The sequence below is a fragment of the Cheilinus undulatus genome, linkage group 6 (assembly GCF_018320785.1).
Source record: "Cheilinus undulatus linkage group 6, ASM1832078v1, whole genome shotgun sequence".
Classification (NCBI taxonomy): Eukaryota; Metazoa; Chordata; class Actinopteri; order Labriformes; family Labridae; genus Cheilinus; species Cheilinus undulatus.
In genome coordinates this window covers 18,228,043-18,246,378 of record NC_054870.1, presented here as the reverse complement: position 1 = coordinate 18,246,378, position 18,336 = coordinate 18,228,043, and the positions used below count along the sequence as shown (strand labels likewise).

General features: G+C 39.5%; 1 protein-coding gene across 4 annotated transcripts in view; it reads left to right on the top strand.

Moving 5' to 3' along the window:
• Window positions 1–6,913: 6,913 nt before the first annotated feature.
• LOC121511422 (reticulon-4-like) overlaps window positions 6,914–18,336 on the top strand; it is a 47,918-nt gene continuing 36,495 nt past the window's right edge. Inside the window, exon 1 of one of the 4 annotated variants that reach the window (XM_041790097.1) lies at window positions 6,914–7,784. In XM_041790097.1, the coding sequence (XP_041646031.1) occupies window positions 7,202–7,784 (583 nt within the window). In that variant the 5' untranslated portion in view covers window positions 6,914–7,201. The remainder of the gene's footprint in view (window positions 7,785–18,336) is intronic. The other 3 variants (XM_041790098.1, XM_041790101.1, XM_041790102.1) reach the window with 3 other exon arrangements.

Below are 18,336 nucleotides of genomic sequence, written 5' to 3'. Positions count from 1 at the left end.
ATAATGCTAAGCTGCATGAATCAATATGACACATAATGCATAAAGCCCAACTTGGACAAGATATTTTGTATCAGCATGTGGGATTGAATCCACTGATAAAGGCCACAAATGCTGTTGGAAGTACAGTAGTACCTATAAAAAGTATGCACCCTCTTTTATGTTTGTACCGTTTATTGATTTTATAAATCAATCATGGTCAATATCATTTGGCTTTAAAAAAAAAAAAAAAACAAAACAACAAAAAAAATCTTTAATTAATGTCAAAGTGAAAACAGATTTCTACAAAGGGATGTCAATAACATAAAAAATATGTAATGTCAAATAAGTGACTGCATAAATATTCACCCCTGTTGAAGTGACAGACCTAATTTAACAGAGGCCCTGCCAATTGGTGCTAGTAATCTCACAATTAATAAAATAGTGATCATCTGAGTGCAGTGAATGTGTCTCAGGTGATTGTAGTATAAAGACACCTGTGTCTGAAGGGTCCAGTTAATGGTTAATCTGTATTCCTGGCTACCATTACACCACGAAGACAAAAGAACACTCCAAACAACTCAGAGAAAAGTTAATTGAAAAGTATAAGTCAGGGGATGAATACAAAAAAATCCAAGGCACTGAGTTTCCCTGGAGTTCAGTTAAATCCCTCATCATCAAGAAATGCAAGGAATATAGCACAAGTGTAAATCTGCCTAGATCAGGCCGTCCTCACAAACTGAGTGACTGTGCAAAAAAGGAGACTGGGGAGAGAGGCCAACAAGACACCTATGACTACTCTGAAGGAGTAACAACTTTAAAGAGCTGAGATGGGAGAGACTCTGCATACAACTGTTGCCTGGGTTCTTCACCAGTCAAAGCTTCATGGGAGAGTTCCAAAGAGAAATCCACTGTTGAAGAAAACTCAAAATAAATCTGGACTAGAGTTCACTAAAAGGCATGTGGGAGATTCCATTGTCATGTGGAATAAAGGTCTGGTCTGATGAGACCAAAATGGTGTTTTTGGCCATCAGATAAGACACTATGGTTGGTGGACACCAAACACAGCACATCATCACAAACACATCCCCACTGTGAAGCTCGTTTTTGGCCTCATCATGCTGTGGGGATGCTTGTCAGTAGCCAGCCTTGGAAGGCTTGTAAAATGGTAAAAGGTAGCAGCAAAATGTAGGAAATTCTTGGAGGAAAATCTTATTCAGTCTGCAAGAGAACTTAAGTAAGATAAGATTTGTTTTCCAGAAAGACAATGGCCCGAAGCATACAGGGAAAGATATACAGAAATGTTTAAAGACAACAAGGTGAATGTTGTGGAGTGGCTGAGTCAAAGCCCAGACCTCAACCCAATACATAATTTTTGGCTGAACTTAAAAGGGCTTTTACATCCTGTATAACCTGACAGAGTATGAGCAGTTTTTCAAAGAAGAATGGAGTAAAATTGCCATGTCCAGATGTCGAGCCTAATTGAGACCTATCCACATAGACTCAGTGCTGTTATTGCAGCCAAAGGTGCATCTACTAAATACTGACTTGATGAGGCTGAGTATTTATGCAGAACTTTTTTACATTACATTTCCCACTTGCTTTTCAGTGTGATCTCTATAAACTAGCCTCTCTTTATTTCACTTCTAAATAGCCTCTTGGGTTTGCTAGCATCTGCTCCATAAGCTAGTGACACCATCTTAAACAAACTTTTATCAAAAGTTCATCTCCTTTTCATCTGTTTAACTGACTTTTGTCTGCTAGCCACTCTTATGATAACTTTGACTTTGGCTCCTGGTCTTTGTTTTATTAGGCCATTCTGTAGCATGTTTCCCAAATTTCAAGTTATCTCCAAGCTAAGCAAACCCTTTGAGATTCTGAGTAGTTTTTTTTTTTTTTTTTTGCTCTTGTATGATTGCAATTGTTGTATTTTGAATATAATATGCTTTACCGTACACAGATATAATGTGGCCACATTCAAACCAACATCCATTGGGCAATACTGTGTGACTTCCTTCCTGTGCTCAAGCACATATTTTCAGACTAAATACTTCTTTAGTATGTTCCATCTAATTCACAAATACAACTCTAATATCCTGCAGGTTTTTTTACGAGTTAAAGTGGAGGACTTACTGAAATTGTTTGGGTCTATTTTCAGCAGCAGTATCATCCACAGTTGGTGCTGTTGTAAAGGCTTTGAATGGAAGTAGGCCTGTGTATGTGCAGGATGTAGATAAACTACATAAGCCTTGTTTCTGTCTTTGACGAAACATTTAGGCTGAGTGAGAACTAAAATTAAACATAATCTGTCATTTTGTCCTCAGTCAAGACTTGCAGTGTTAGAGTAGAACCAATTAGGTCTTAGTTCAGAGACATTTTTGTCCTCCTCTCCCCTATCACTGCCTCTGTCACATTATCATATGTTGGCTGGCTCTCCCTCTGCAGTAGCCATATTTACTTACGGACGCATATATTCACATGTTATATATAGACTTTGCCTGTCATCAGTATGCTGTGTAACTCTATATCTCCAACTGAAGCTGAGCTCAGCTCACTGCTCCTCTGCAGCTTCATACTTCCCAATTCCAGAAACTTATCTTGCAGGTATATGTATTGTCTACAAAAGATGCTGCCTACTTATCAATGATTCAGACTGGTGATATTAATTGTGAATTCTCTCTTGGGCCATAGTTCACATTTTTGGTTTGTTTTTGATGATATGCATTGACAACTATTGGATGATTATAATGTTATTGTATGTATGGTCATGATCAGCAGAGGATGAATTTAGAGGGTTAATCCTCTGGTTTTCCTGCTGCATCAACAGGGGTTCAGATATTTTGAAATAAATGAACATGTAGCAAATAAACTAACACAACAATTTCTACAAAATGTACATATCTAAAGGGTGAAGCCTAATGTCTTTTTTTATCCTCTGGTGCCACTAAGAGGTTAGCATTTCTAGTCCAGTTTGATATAGATCTATAAATATTTGAAAATATTTGCATCAATTGTGATTTAGACATTAATTTTACTCCCAAAAAGAAGTGTAATGATCTGGTTGGTGATCTGACTTCTCAGAATTAAAATCAGGTCAAAAACAAACTGTAAACCTCATTTTATAACCAAATACTGCTAGGTGCTGCGGGACAACCCCTCACCCTAAACTTGTGGTATCCATGTTGAGGGTTGATCTTGGTTTTCTGATTAGGTGGTGCAGGAATAGAGAAAATGAGTTTTGATGGGATTGTCTGCTGTTCATCTTCTGGAGTGAAATAAAATGGAGGGAAAACTAATGGCTTCTTATCGGGTAAATTATACCCACTTGGCGTTTCTGGGTATATTTGTTCATATATAAAATGTGGAGTTGTACAAACATGTTTTAACAACACTAACATTACAAATCAAACATTCAGGAAACATCCATCACTGCCAGACCTTAAAATTTTGTCAGTATAAAGTTTGAAAATTAAAGAACTGCCTCAGGTAAATGTTAACAATTGGTAGCTCTAGTGTTAAACTTGTGTGTCCTGCCTCCATGGTGCACAGGTGCTATGGCCTAACCAGAAATGATATGCCGTCACTGAGTTTTTTATGCCACCTCACCAAAGGACAGAGGCATTACATTTTCGGGGTGTCTGTACGTCTGGGCCATTCTTATGAAACAGCTATCTCAAAAATACTCTGAGGAATTTTCTTCAAACTGAACTGATTAGATTTTGGAGGTCATACATCAAATTCAAGATGCTTAGGCCTTATGCTCATGCTTGTGGAAATTATGTCTCAAGAATACTTTGAGAGATTATCTTCAAACTGAACAGATGTCCATGGGCCCCATGTTCATCCCTTGCTTTTGAATGTGACAACTCAAGAACACTTGGGCCAATGTAAAGATGAACTGAATACATTTTTGGAGGTTGAGGTCAATTTCCTTGTACTTTATGCTCATCATTGCTTTTGAACATGATGTATCTTGAGAATACTTTGAGGGATTTTCAATTTGTACTTACAAATGTCAAGATCTTTTAGGTCAAAATCACTGAGCCTCATGTTTATCCCTTGCTTGTGAACATGATACTTAAAGAGGAATTTTCTTCAGACTTTGCACAAATGTTCACTATGACTTATGTAGGAAATGCCTGGATGTTGGAGGTCATAGGTCAGAGATCAAGTACATGAGGCCTAATATTCATCACTTACTTAGGATGGTATCTCAAGTACACTTTGTTGGATTTCTTTAAACTTTGCACAAATGCCCACTATGACCCAATGAGGAACTGACTGCATTAAGGTCAGAAGTCAAGGTTTTAATAGGCCTAATGTTCTTTTTGTGCTTTTGAATGCCATATCTGAAGAATATTTTGAGCAATTACCTTCAAATTTGACACAAAAGTCCACTCTTACTTAAGGAGGAACTGATTAGATTTTTGAGGTCAAAGCCCAAGGTCAATGGGCCTCATACTCAACCCTTGCTTAAAGATATTTAAGTATCCCAAGTCTTTTTCCTGAACCACTGTTGTTCTTTCACTCTCTTGGGCAATTATATATATCTCATGGAGGCATACAGCCACCGGGTGGTTGTTCAAGGTGTTTAAAGGGATATTTCAGGATTTTTTAAGTTGGGTCATATGAGGTACTTCATTAGAGTAGTTGCATTAGCCGCCAGTGATTTCTGTGAAAGTTGATGCTGTGGTTATTACGAGCTCAGAGAGATCCACGGCATAATGGCTGTAGATGGGATAAAGATAAAACAAAAATAACAACCGGAGTTACCTGGTGGTGTAGGTGTGGAAAATGCAAACCCATGCTTGGGATCTCTCCAGCTCAAAACTTTCAAATGAAGTTTCTCTGCTTTCTTTTTCAGCCCACTGGCTCTCCATCTGTAGAAATTCTTCTTCAGTGTACTCCGGTTCATACAAATATCCTCTCATATCCACAGTAACGGCACATCATCACTCGAGTCAAAACCGCTCATACTATCTTTGTTTTAGCTTGGTGTGGTGTTATTATCCCTGTAGAAGCCGGCAGGCCCACATAGCTTGATCAGGGGATATCAGTGCACTGCAGAAGGTGACAAAATGCCGAACACTGCATTGTAAATTGGTGCCTGACACAGAGGGGTTTTGGGAGAAATTAAGTGCTTTGTATGTTTTCATACAGTGTACAGGCAAGCCAACATATTTTCTTGGCCCATTTTTACGCAAAACTCGTAAACTACACGAATAAAACGTCCCCATCTACAGCCATTATGCCATGGATCTCTCTGAGCTCCTAATAACCACAGGAGCAACTTTCACAGGAATCACTGAAGGCTAATACCACTGCTATAGTGAAGTACCTCATACGACCAACTTCAAAAATACTGAAATGTCCCTTTAAATTCTCACTTTTAGCTCTCTTGGCTTTTGTGACTAACAGTTAGCATCAGCAAAGAAAACACACCAATACTTGTAAACAAAAAGCACTCGTCACCACAGATTTCACCAGAACTAAGTCAAGTACAATAGGCCTACTCTTAAGAACAAGTACAGTCCAAAGGTACACTGTTTATGGACAGTTTGAATGAGGTTAGGTATTTACAGGTGCTGTCTTCTGTTGTATCAATTCTATGCAAAAAGGACAGACAGCTGACCTAACTGTGTGATGACTGGATTGCATGTGCTCATTGTATGTAATAACCCCTTTGTTGTGTCTATGAGAGCATACACATGGTGAACGCGTTACACATTAAACCTGCACTGCATAATCATGGATCATACGGATCTTTACCTGTTGATGTAAGACTTTAAAAGTTCTGTTGTATCTAGATACTGTCTTACAGATCTGTTAACATGACAGCAGACAGATTGAACAGCCCGGGGATCTGAGAGCAGCTGAATCTGTAAATATTTTATCAGCATAGATCTAAAGTCATGAACTTAAAACCTACATTTGCAGCCTGGTTTTTGATTAAAGTATTTTAAAGAAAATATGATATACAAACATTTACAATTTAACATGGGTTAATCTTTTAGATAGTACTGCTTTTTTTATTTTTGTTTAAATTAATTTTCATTTCAATTAATCTTCAATTGCATCAGTGTTTTATTTTACTGCCTCAGCTATTCAGCCAGTGTAATAACTTTGATGTAATTTGACTGAGTTGTTGAAGAGTTGCTTTATAATAATAATATGCTCTGGTTCCTCTAAATGCAATGTTCTTTCTGCAAACATTGTGAAACCCTGTGATATGTCATTTTATGCCAAGTGACAAGTTACCTAAGGATTACACTTTCTTTTTTCAAAATTGCAAAACCTGTCTTCTGGTTAAGGTAACTTCGCTCTACACTTGAGTACAGTTTATCCATATTTGCGCTTCAGTATATCATAGTTAGAAATATCCACTTTTACATCATACTTCGACAGCTCTGGTTACTTATTTGACAGCCTTCATTTACTGGGAACACAAAGTCCTAGTACATTTCATACCCTTCACTTCCTCTTATCTTGCCAGCAGCAAATCTGTAAAAAAAGACTTTAAAACTATGTATTTGTGTATATTTGTCAGTAAGTAAGCAGCCTTTCTGAGTGCCTTAACTTGGGTTCTACCCTTTAACTGGCTCATTCAACAGTGTTCCTGCCTATTTCCAGAAGTTCAAGTTTTCAATACCTCGTTTATCATAGTTTTTTCTTTGTTGAATTAGTCAGTAGCAGGAGGAGTCACTGTAAAAAAAAAAAAAAAGAAAAGAAAAGAAAAGAAAAAAAAAAGAAAAGGAGTAAAAGTTATGTAATAAGTGCCCTGCTGGAGCACAAGTTATGTCAGAACAGGAGGAGACTTTGCTGAACTCTCTGCTCCAGCTAAGTTTTGAGGTGCTGTGATGGAGGAGGTGTCCAATTACTCCCCCGCTCAAATGGGCGGGCTTAGTGTCCAATTTGACACGTTCTGATTGGTCACAGTTGTCGTCAGTCTCGGGTTAAGCCGCAGGTAATTGGTCAGCGGAGTTCCCCTCATGTCCTTCTCAACTTTACAGCGTCCATCTGAGACTCGGGTCCGACTCTGTGGTAGCTGTCGTGTGGCGCACTTGTCCAACTTCGTCCGGTGTCAAAAGCAGACTAACCGGCGGGGGTTACCGGTCCGGTTTCAAAATTCAACCCGGTGGAAGTTTATAATAGGACGTCATTGGCCGAAAACTTTCCGGGTCTTAAACTTTTCCCACCTCAAAAGTCAGTTTGGACAAAAAGAAAAATGGCAGACAGCATGGAGAACGATGTCTCTTCCACTACTCCTCTCTTCACCGAGGGAGTGCACCACTACGAGGCCGAACCGGACCCCGAGTTGGACCAGCCCAAACAAGACCTCTTCAGCGTTGATGATATTGTAGACTTGGTCGGCGGTGCTCAGGACGCCTTGGAGCGGCACATAGCTGAAGACAGTGCGCCACATGAGTTCACAGAAAGTGCCATCGCTGCTCCAGAAGAGCCAGAAACGATACCAGAGCCTGTCCCCGCACCAGAGCCAGAACCAGTGTCAGTACCTGAAGTAATTGAACCTGAACCAGAGCCAGAACCAGAGTCTGTGATCCCAGACTCAACCACCACGTCTTTTGTTCCTGAAACCCCTTTAATTGTCGAGGAACCTGAAGTCGTTGCCCCAAAAGCCGAGCCGGAGAGTACAAAGATCGTACCGGAGCCACAGGCTGCCCCCGAGCCAGAACCTGCCCTGCAGAGCGACGCCCTCCCAGCGGCTGAACCCAGGAAAGCTGCCCCAGCCCCCGCAGAGGCAGCAGAGCAACCTGCGGTGAAAGAGGAACCATCGGCTCCAGCATCTTGTAAGTAACTGAAGGGATTATTGATGATAATTTTACCTTTAGTTGAGTTATTTCAGCTATTTAACTGGAATAATAACAATGTTTACTCACGAGCGCGTAGGAAATTTTATTTGTTGGTTTTTAACGTTTTTTTCCATCTCACCAGTTTCTGATTTAAACTAGGTTAGCTTTGTCGTTTTGTCCAGGAGGCAATGTGTACATCAGTAAGTGAAGTGAAGCTAAACTTAATCGTTTTAATCAACGTAGTTAACAGTTATTTGCCAAGTATTTTAAAAAATAAGGCGATTTTCCCGGAATATTAGCGTAAAAATAGTCTCGTCACGGCGAGGTTAGCCGGTTAGCGGGCTAGTGATGCTACCCTGAGGGGAGCGGATGGACAGTCATCATTAGTTGGACATGCTTTTTTTTAAGGCGTACTATGAATGAAAAACAAAAATTGTTTAAGCAAAGGCATTGTACAAGGCTTGCTTAATTCAAACACGTTCTGTATTTTTGTTTTACCAATGAATCAGCTAGAATTGCAGCCCCAGTTTTGCTGTGTTGTGGAGATGCGGCCCACCTGTTTTGACAAATAAACGGCAGGAGGCATATTGGGAACTGTTGACCGGATGAGCCGGCAAAATTGCACCATCCCTGATTAAACCCACTCAATTATCTAGCTCCATTAACCTCTCTGTGAGAAATGCATTTTCAACTGTTAGATTTTTGAATTTCTCCGTTATTTATGACGTTGTCAGTCTGAGCAGCGCCCATCTGCTCTGTGCCTATGCCCGCTGCGTGCCTGCTGCTGCTAAGGCTAGTTGCTAATATAGTTCCATTATCGGACACGTTGTACTGAGGCTTTCGCAGATAGAAATATAAACAGAAAAGTTGGAGCGTTTTGTTGAGGGACTTCTGGATATATCTTATCTGAGAGAACATGGAAAACATGCCCCCTTATGTGAGCTTTCTCTTCACCTATGACAGTTTACATCAACCACATTGACTCTTTCTCCGACGTAGGTTGGCTTGCACTGCAGGATAGTAATATTTAAGTCGGAAATCTTGTCATTTTTAAACTGTAACAGTGATAAAACTTGCAAGATGTGTTTTTGTATCATATTGAGTGTCTGAAGTAAATAATTCAGATAGATGCGGCATGTTGGTGGAGGACGTGTCCGATAATGGAAGCTGTTAGCACCTCACAGCGTACCGAAGCTGTTACCCGGAGATTAGTCACAACAAAGGAATCCGCTCTGCGTCCCCTCCCTGTCAGCTTCCCAGCCTTACTGCAATAAAACAAGAAAAACTTCAACGCCCCAACTCCTGTTTTATATTATTTTAGTCGATGCCAGGCCTGTTTGCAGTCAGTCAACCCTACCTCATCCCCACCCAAACCTACACCCCAATCCTCACAACAGTTATGCTAAAGAGGCCTATGAAGCCTCCCGGTGGCCCCTGTAAGCTGCAGCCGCTCGGAGTGCTGAAGTGTTTCTTTTTTTTTTTTTCTTGTATTGTTTGGACTGAGGGTAATTTCAGGAAGTGCCTAGACAGAGCTGCTGTTGCTGCTGTGATTGTTTGTCAGGATAAGGCAAAGAGCAGGTAAACAGGCCTATCATGCCTCCTTCAGGCATAGAAAGCAGCACAGAGGCAGGGTGGGGCTGCCTGGCAAGACAAGGCCACTGATGGAGGTTGATAAACCATGAGGTCCAGCTAAAGCATCTTAGCAAAAGACATGGGAAACGAGGCACAATCCCACTTACAAGAATGAATCAACATTTTTCTAGATTGCTATATTAGGCCTTTATCAGTCACATTGTTTTTAAACATTTAAGTGGGTTAAATTGGACTATTCTGGATGCTTGATAAAGCTTGATTGTATTTTTTGTAATACAAATATATTTTATTACTTTTAATAGCCCAGCTAATTCATTGAAAATGTTGAGTTAACCCTAGTAGTGAGTTGTATCAGCTTTGTGGTAGAAGGCAGGATTTATTTATGGCTTTGAGTATGAACAAATTAAATCTTTTATCAAAGCAAAGCCAACTTTGTGCCATTTTTAAAAGGACTATTGATTGAACTTGATTTACTTTTCAATCATAATAGATTTTTTTTCAAGCAAAGTTGCTGCATGGCTGCTCATTTACATATATATATATTACCTCATTTGCTTCTTTTAAATAAAGATGAAAAAGTGATATTCATGGATCAAGAAATAAACAGTTAATGTTTTTAAAGTTCTGAGATGTAATTTTTGTCACTTTTGTTTAAAAAAAGTCATGGAAAATTAGTAATTGTTTGGTGAAAGCTTTTGGCTGGCATCAAACTGTATCTCAGAACATTTTAATATGCATTTTTCACAACTTCCAGCATTTTGAATACCAGTGTAGCAAGTCTGGTGTAAAGATTGTTTTGTTTTGACACTAACAACAATGATCTTTTTACATTGATTTAAATGAAAATTAACAGGACAGGCACTCTTTCTCATTGTGTTGTCCTCTGTGTTCATAAGTCTGATCACATGAGTTCCTCTGTGACTCCACAGCACACTGCTTCATGTCGTGACTCTTTTAAAAGGTGTTTGATGTGAGCTTTTGTCTCATCAGATGGAGTGACTGACTGCCTGGCTAATCGTCGGGGGCTCGGCCATCGCAGCCGGCCTACATCTTATTTTTGGGTCACCTACATCTGTCAGTGTGTGTTTGTGAGACGCTTGTGATGTGGTCAGGTGGATTAAATGGAGAGGGGAGAAGTCAGACGCACAGTCACAGAGGCTTAAAGCCCAATCAGTGTGTTGTTGTTTTTCTCTGTATCCTGGTGAAGGCTGGACATGAGAGGGGTTAAGTGCTTCAGAGTCGGAGCCCTCCACCCAAAGCAACAACAGACGACAGCCTTCTATCCGTTGTTTTAACTCTGCCAATACAGCAGCTGGTGCACTGTCTGGAAGAGAACAAACTCCTAAATATGACGAGAGCCACATGTTAATCTGTTTTAAATCTTGCTCTTATCGCTGTGATAAGCACAGACCTTTCCAGATCTTCTTGCTGAAAGATGATACTGTGCTGATTCATCACTTCAAAGTTGATTTTAGGGCCTTAACGCTGCGCTGAGAGAAATTTTATGTCAAATCAGCCGTCTTATCTGCCAAGTCGACTAGTGGAACAGAGAGGGCTCATTTCAGCGGCGTGAAAACTTTTTCTCACTGTTGCCACAATCACAGATAAACTCATTCACTTGATTTGTCTGAAGGCTCAACTGTACGTGCTACATGCTGCTCTGTTCACATTCTCTCTCCCTCTCTCTCTCTTCCTCTCTCTTTCCGCAATCAATAAACAAACATAATTCATGCTAAAAGGAGAGGATTTTCCTGCATACAAGTTACAGAACAGTCTTCTGATTATAGATTAATAGGTCTCTAGATAGCAGAAAATGAACATATTCTTATATTTTTTGGGGCTAAATGTTTTGAACATCTCCAGCATTTTTTTTTTAAATTCTAGAATTTATTTGTCTCTTAGAAGGGGAAAGGGTCAAACTTGTGTTAGTAGTAGGTGCAGAAAAAGTTATAATCCTGGATCAGCACCTGGCCCTTCCTGATCTTACTTGTCAGTGTGAGAACTCCAGCCATGCACAACTATCAGACAATAGTATGAGCACATAAATCTGGAGTTTTGGTCTTGTGTCATAAATGTTTCAGTTGTACAGTGAATGCTGACGTTAAACCACCGCTGTAACAGTTACACACAGCTGGCAGAGGCATGTATAAAACGTATCTCCCCGTCTCCCCATGGACTGAAAATTCATCATGGAGGGGGGTATCAGTAGCTGAAGGGGTAAATCCCCCCAAGCAAATCCAACGCTGTGAACCGCTTTGACATCACCGTGGTGTGCTTGGAGGTGGGGCTGGCTTGCTTTGGCCCTGCTCTAGAGCAGGACCATTTGAGCATGGCTTTGCTCGGCCAAGCTGCTGATGGAAAAGCAAATCAGCACGGCTTGGTTTAGCATGGCCCAAAGTTGTAGTGGGAAAGCCCCAATGAACTTTCTCCTCCTTTATTCAGGCACACATTCATGACCCAATAAAAAAACAGCTCTGTGACCCTGTTTTGGGTATCGGCCCATCAGTTGAGAGCCACAACTCGGTTACTTGTTGAAAAAGACTCAGGTAGTGTACACCTGCCAGAAACGGGACAAGACCGAGGAACCAACATCAGATGATACAACACAGCAACATAATTCACATTTAAACTCGACCTTTCTGATATGCTCCATCAAAAAACAAGTAAATGATATAATAAATACCCTAAAATGGCCAACTCTTTTCCTTGAAACCAAAAGTAAACCAAAAGTTTTTGTGCTTTCACTAAAGAAATTTTTCACTGCAGTACAAAAAAAGAAAGTACTTATTACTGTCACTAAAGCTGAGGTAAGACTACACATTTTTTGTCTGTTATGATGGTCACTGTGTCAGATTAGGAGATTATGAAGCTGTACATTTGGGTTGTGACTTGACAGACAGATGTGACGGATTACACGGAGTTATGCAATCAGTCATTGCAATCAATGTGATGACATTAGAATGAAGAACAGGGCAAGAAAACACCAAGGGAAGACTTTAAACAAACATGTGATTATGGTACTATACTGTATTTGTTTTCCTATCCAAACATTGTGATGAATGATCCGCTAGCTTGATGATAAATGCCTCTGCTTCTGCTCGCCAACTTTCTCTTTTTTTCCAGTCTGTCATGGTTGTCCTTGCAACACGTCATAAAGGCAGGAATGCCATTGCCAGAGCTTGATAAACTTTTCCTCTCTCATAATTCCATCTCACAGCACCAACCTCTTCACACTTCTTTTGCTTTGCCATTTGGTCAGGTTACATTCGTGACTGCTGCACACGCAGAGAACTCTGTGCCGTTTTTGAACAACATCACTTACATTACATAGCAATTTGTTGTTGAGGACAGGACAGAAGTCAGATTTTGAGGCATCTTAGTTGGTCCGTGATTGTTGTTTGCTACAACACATTACACAAGATGAGATGAGATGACAGATTTTTAGGGCTGACGAGTCCTAAGAACGTACAGCTATTGGGTCGAGCTGTGTTTGAGCTGGAAAAGGGTAGTCTGAGCTTGGCTTTAATTTTTGATATCAAACCATTGCCATGATTGAAGGCGGAGTGTTTAGGAACTCATATATCAAGAGAAGCTACAAAATGGTAAAATCTGTTGCATTAAAAGTGGAGCTTCAAAAATTGAAATTGAGTGTGAGTTTCATTCCTTAGATACAGAACACTACTTTAAGAGTACAAAGGGCTGAAGTGGACAGCTTCTCTGTGACTAGTTAAAAAAATTACAGTCAAACAAGTGTTTGTCCTCTCTAATATCTGCATATGTAGCTACCGGAGATGCAGCATGTAGACTAATGGCATGGCAATGTTTCAGGAGACTGATGATATGTGGTCAGATCACACCATCAGCACCACCCTCACTCTGTTTTTCCAACATTTTCTTCCATGCATGAGCAAAGTGGTCCTTCCCTTGTTTCCATTTAGGTTAGTTGTTTCCACAAATGGGACTTATGAGTTGCGACATACTCTGACAAGCATGTTGTGCAGAGGCAATGACTCATGGTATAGATGTGGAAAATTGCAGTAGGCTTAATCAATAAGCAGAGAACAGAAGGCCCATGGATGCTACAATCAATCTGAGCAATGAAAAACCTGACGGCTAGGTAGCTAGCACGTTTCAAAATTAAATATTAGCTTCTGTTGTTTGAAACTTATCTACAGTGGTGATCTGGCAGACTTCACTCTGTCCATGTTCATTTCAGAACTGGATTTGGTTAGATAAGCTTAGCATAAAGACTGGAGGCAGAGGTGAACAGATAGCCTATTGACCAAAAGTGTACAACTACACCCTCTAACACTTGTCAAGGTCAAATAAAGGGAACAATTCTGTCATTTGTTGAGAAGTTGGGGTTAATATCATCCCAGACTACTTTACAACCTTTCCTGCCATCAGCCTCATCAAACTTAGATGTTACATAACATGTCATATAGCAGTAATTAGAGTGTGTGTGGATTTCCAGATGAAATGCAGCATTTGTTTTTGTTTAGCTGAGGCACTCTCACTTTTTGTCAACTCTCAGCAGACAAAAACAGATTAAAAATGTATCACGGCTGTCTCACAAAAACCAAAGGTTTCTCCTCAAAGCTGCAGAAAATCAAGGAGCGTTCAGTGAGAGTCAGAAACAGAACAGACCCCAAATCTCATTGGGTTTTTTAATGTGGGTTTCTGCAAAGTTACATAACTATTGGTTCTGTGGAAGGGGAGACTGCAGCAGACATGCTGAAATCAATTGTCACTGCAGATATATTGCTGTCTCCATCATTAGACTAACCAGCAGCACCTACTGTAATCTGCTATGTTAACTTGCATGTTTCACCTTTAACAGATAACAGAAAAGGTGGTATTTTCAGACTTTTGGACTCTAGTATAGCAGCAGAGGGAGCTCTGATAGGAACCGTACATTGAGTTCTTTATTTTACACGATAGCAGCAGGTGACATGTTGGCCTGAAGTCGTACGTCAGTGTCAACTGTGAGGCGTTCCTCAAGATACTTATAGCTCATGGAGGAGACAAATTCCTCAGCATGTAGCAATGCAGTTAAACTTGTAGAGTTGGAAGTTCCAATCTCGTATTAGGACAATGGTTGTTTAATAATGCTAGTGCCAGTCGATAAATGTGCAGCAAAGTTAGGTTGCAGTTCTACCTAATTGTTTCAGAAATATATTCATAATGTTCAATTAGGTGCACACTTCACAAAAGTGGTGAAGTGTTATACAAAACAGCTAACACACAAACATTTGCATGGATGGACAATAAGGTGGGGCTACTTGCTACTCTAAGTGACCCAAAACAACAGCAAGTAAAAATGTGAGAAAATGTCAACTGGAATTGAGCTGTACAGACAGAAGTCAGGAGCCTGCTATTGTAGTTGTAGTCTGCTTACTCATGCTTGGCTATAGAATGGAACCATAATGCCCAAGAGGGTTGAGGCTACTTGCACATGCCTCTGGACTGGAAACATAATGGGCATGTGCATAAAGTGTCTGTTGTCAGAGGAACTGTATATCACCAGTTTACACTGTCATTGCCAGTTTGCAGGTAGTTGTTATATTTTGTTGTCGTTGTTGCTTTATCTCGTCTCAGACAATTCACTGACAGAAGGTATCATTTTTTTTTAATTGCAGTTCTCTCAATTTAACCCATAGCATCAGGCACCCCATAAAAACTCTGCCATATACATAAATAAACATAGTCCAACATTAAAGCTCAGAATACGATGCCTACAGTCTCCTTTGTCAGTGTAGCAGTGTTAACATCAGTGTGTGTTGGCCCCACCCCCAACACACACACTGCCAGAAAGCAATGAGCTGCCTATCTTTGCTGTAGAGCATGTGCCATTGGAAAGACTTGATAATTTATCATAGAGATGCACTGATTGTAATAATCAGGGCCAGTACCGATGTTTTAAATACCAAATTAGCCAATGACAGTGTCTTCTTCAGTACTGCTTTTAGTCTAAGACTTTCATAGTGCCAAGATTTTCTCTGACCTTTGATCACGAACACAGATCAGAGTTTGTCCAACAGGTAACATCTTCAGCTCGATAATCTCCTCTCTGAATCAGCTGTTAGGTGTGCTGAATGCTAGCTTTATATTGATATGAGATGACGAATAAATATGTGCTACTGACATTGGTTCATGTCCACATTATTTGCAGATGGCTGATTTCTGTCAAAAGAGCCAACAATGGCTGATGCCAATGTATCTTTGCATCCCTAATTTATCATAATCTTCTTAGTTTGACAGCTTTATTAACTGATCTGGAACCAAAAAAAGATGAGAAGAAACTAATTTGGAGTAGACGTCGTGATTACATCACAGCAGTTGTGGGCATGTTGTGGCACTGACAAGCAATCCTCCCTCTCTTGCTAGGAATTAGCTTGCCAATTTAAGAGGCGTTCTTCTGCAGCTCAACAAATAAAACAATTGGAGATATCTAGATGGTCCATAACGTTCTGATATAAATTGACTGCTACCTCTAGCTAACTTTCTGCCATCACCAGTTATGCTCTGCTGACTAGATATGTCATCCCATTGCACAAACCCAAAATGCTCTATTTTTTTTTATGTTACTATTCTGTCATCTATTGTATTGCAGACCAACAACAACAATGTTTTTTATTGTTTCACAGCATTATTTTGGCTGTACACACATATTAGAGTTGTGAAAATTAAGTTGGATTTAGATCTTCTTTAATATTCTTCTGTAATCTGTTCTTATTTTTTCAATTAATAACCAGCCTTCAACTTCCTTACTGTTTAAAGCCACATCATTGTCATTTTAACTATGATTTCTTTGGTAAAGAGTTTTAGTTCTGGAGCATCTGGATCTGAAGTTACCAGGAATAAAACAGAGCCCCAAGCCCACAGAGACTTCCTGTTTTCACCAAAGATTGCTGAAGAAAGACCCATTTTCAGCCATTCTGTTGGTGTCTTTTTGAAAAGTCTGTAGTTCTGTGGACCTTAGCCTTAAAGCAAATGCTGTTTCAGTTTTGGTAAGCCATAGCTTGTTGCATTATAGGACTGACTGCTACAAACTCAGAATAAGGTGATTTACAGAGCACACTATAAAGGAAATCATATTTGGATCCTCCTAATTGATTCTCAGGCTGAATGAGTTAACAAGTTTACTATTGAGTATGTCTTATTGATTTATAATTGATTTCCTACAGGTCTTCTCCACAGTTTGAAGCTAAAACTCGACAGCAGAGGTAACCAAACAAAATGGCCTCATGAAGAATCATTCAGGCCGAATCACTTTCAGCTTGTTAGATCAACTGAAATTTATACAAAAACTGATTCTGTGAATTATCCAATAAAAAATGATAATCAACATGAGTGGCATATTTGCTAAAGGCTTACTGTGATTATGAAAGCTTGATTTTTTTTTTATTTTCGGCTATGATACAAGCGCTTACAGCAAATATTCTTAATTACATTAAATTAATATTGTTTTCCTTTGAATGTACATGAAAGTCCCATCCTACTTAACATCATCAGAGAGAGCTGATCAGTGCTTTTTTGGATGTAGTGCCTTGCTTTAGAGTAGCCTTGCTCACAGATTTGGCTGTGCCCTTGACAAATAGAATGGGGCCTCCCTATTTTTGATTTATTAATAGTATCAATGCATGTGTGTTGGGCCTGCAGCCATTTTATTCCCTTTTCATAACTTTTTTCTCCACTTTTAACAAACTTTTGCCACCTTAATCCAATTTCTGCTATTTAAATCCAATCTCACCATCTATTTTGCCCATTTTTGACACTTATAAGCCAATTTTACCTCTTTTAAAAGTTTCCATTTGATTTTTTTGTCAATTTTTGCAGCTTCTAAATAGGGATGCACAATACTGTTGGCCTGATATAGGTATTGGCAATATCAAAATTTCTGCTGATATTTACATTTGATATTTTGTCTGTGAATATTAGCATGTATGGACTGTAAATTTTGGCCATACATACAAATAAATTAGTGGCAATTTAGGCTGTTCCAACAGACCTATTTCAGTTGAAGTCTTTTTCTTTATTCATCCATTTTTTTCATTTCCATTTTCAAACTTAAAATTATGTTCAAGGACTGAAGTTTTACCTCTGAAAAACAAATATAAAGTTCTGTATAGATATCAGCTGAAATGGATCTGTAAATAATTGCACATACAGTACCTTTGGCCACCCGCTGCCTATTGCTGCCTCCGTTGACTGACTATTGCCACCAGTAACCCCTTTTACCCCTTTTCACCACATTTTACACCCATTTTGTCATTTTAACTACATATCACTGTTTGTAATGCCAATGTTTACTATACTAACTTTAATCCATTTTGCCACTTCTCACTTATTTTTTGCTTCTTTTGACCCATTTTTGCCATTTGAAACACATTTTTGTTAACCTGACATGCCAGATTACCCCCCCCCCCCCCCCATGGACTGCCTTACTTACGAACACAACCTCAAGGTGCCATCCACACGGAGATGAATTCAGGAGTACAGGCAAAAGTTTTTTGTCGTATAGGCGTTTCATCCACACGGAAACAGTGTTTTGGGGGGCCGTAAACGCTAATTTTTGTAACTGGGTCCCGGAGTAAACAAAGTATTTGTCATTGTTTCTGTGTGTCTAAACCTTACTGTACACTTGAAGTTCATCAGACCGGGCCTTGTTTTGTGTGTATGTCAGGGTTCTTTTCTCATTTCTCTTTTACTGTTTTTAACAGCAGGCAAATGTCCAAAGAGATCTTTTCCTCTCCAAAACAAAGGAGACGGTACAAATACAACAGTGGTACCACCATCATATTAGCTCTAGAGATAAAAACAGGGAAGTTAATCTTTGGGCTTTGGAACTGTTAGTCTGAACAAAAGATTCTTAAATCCGGCACGTACAGAGTATTTTATGTTTCGGATTATAAACTCACTGGTGGTCTGATTGTTTTGAGATTATGATGATATA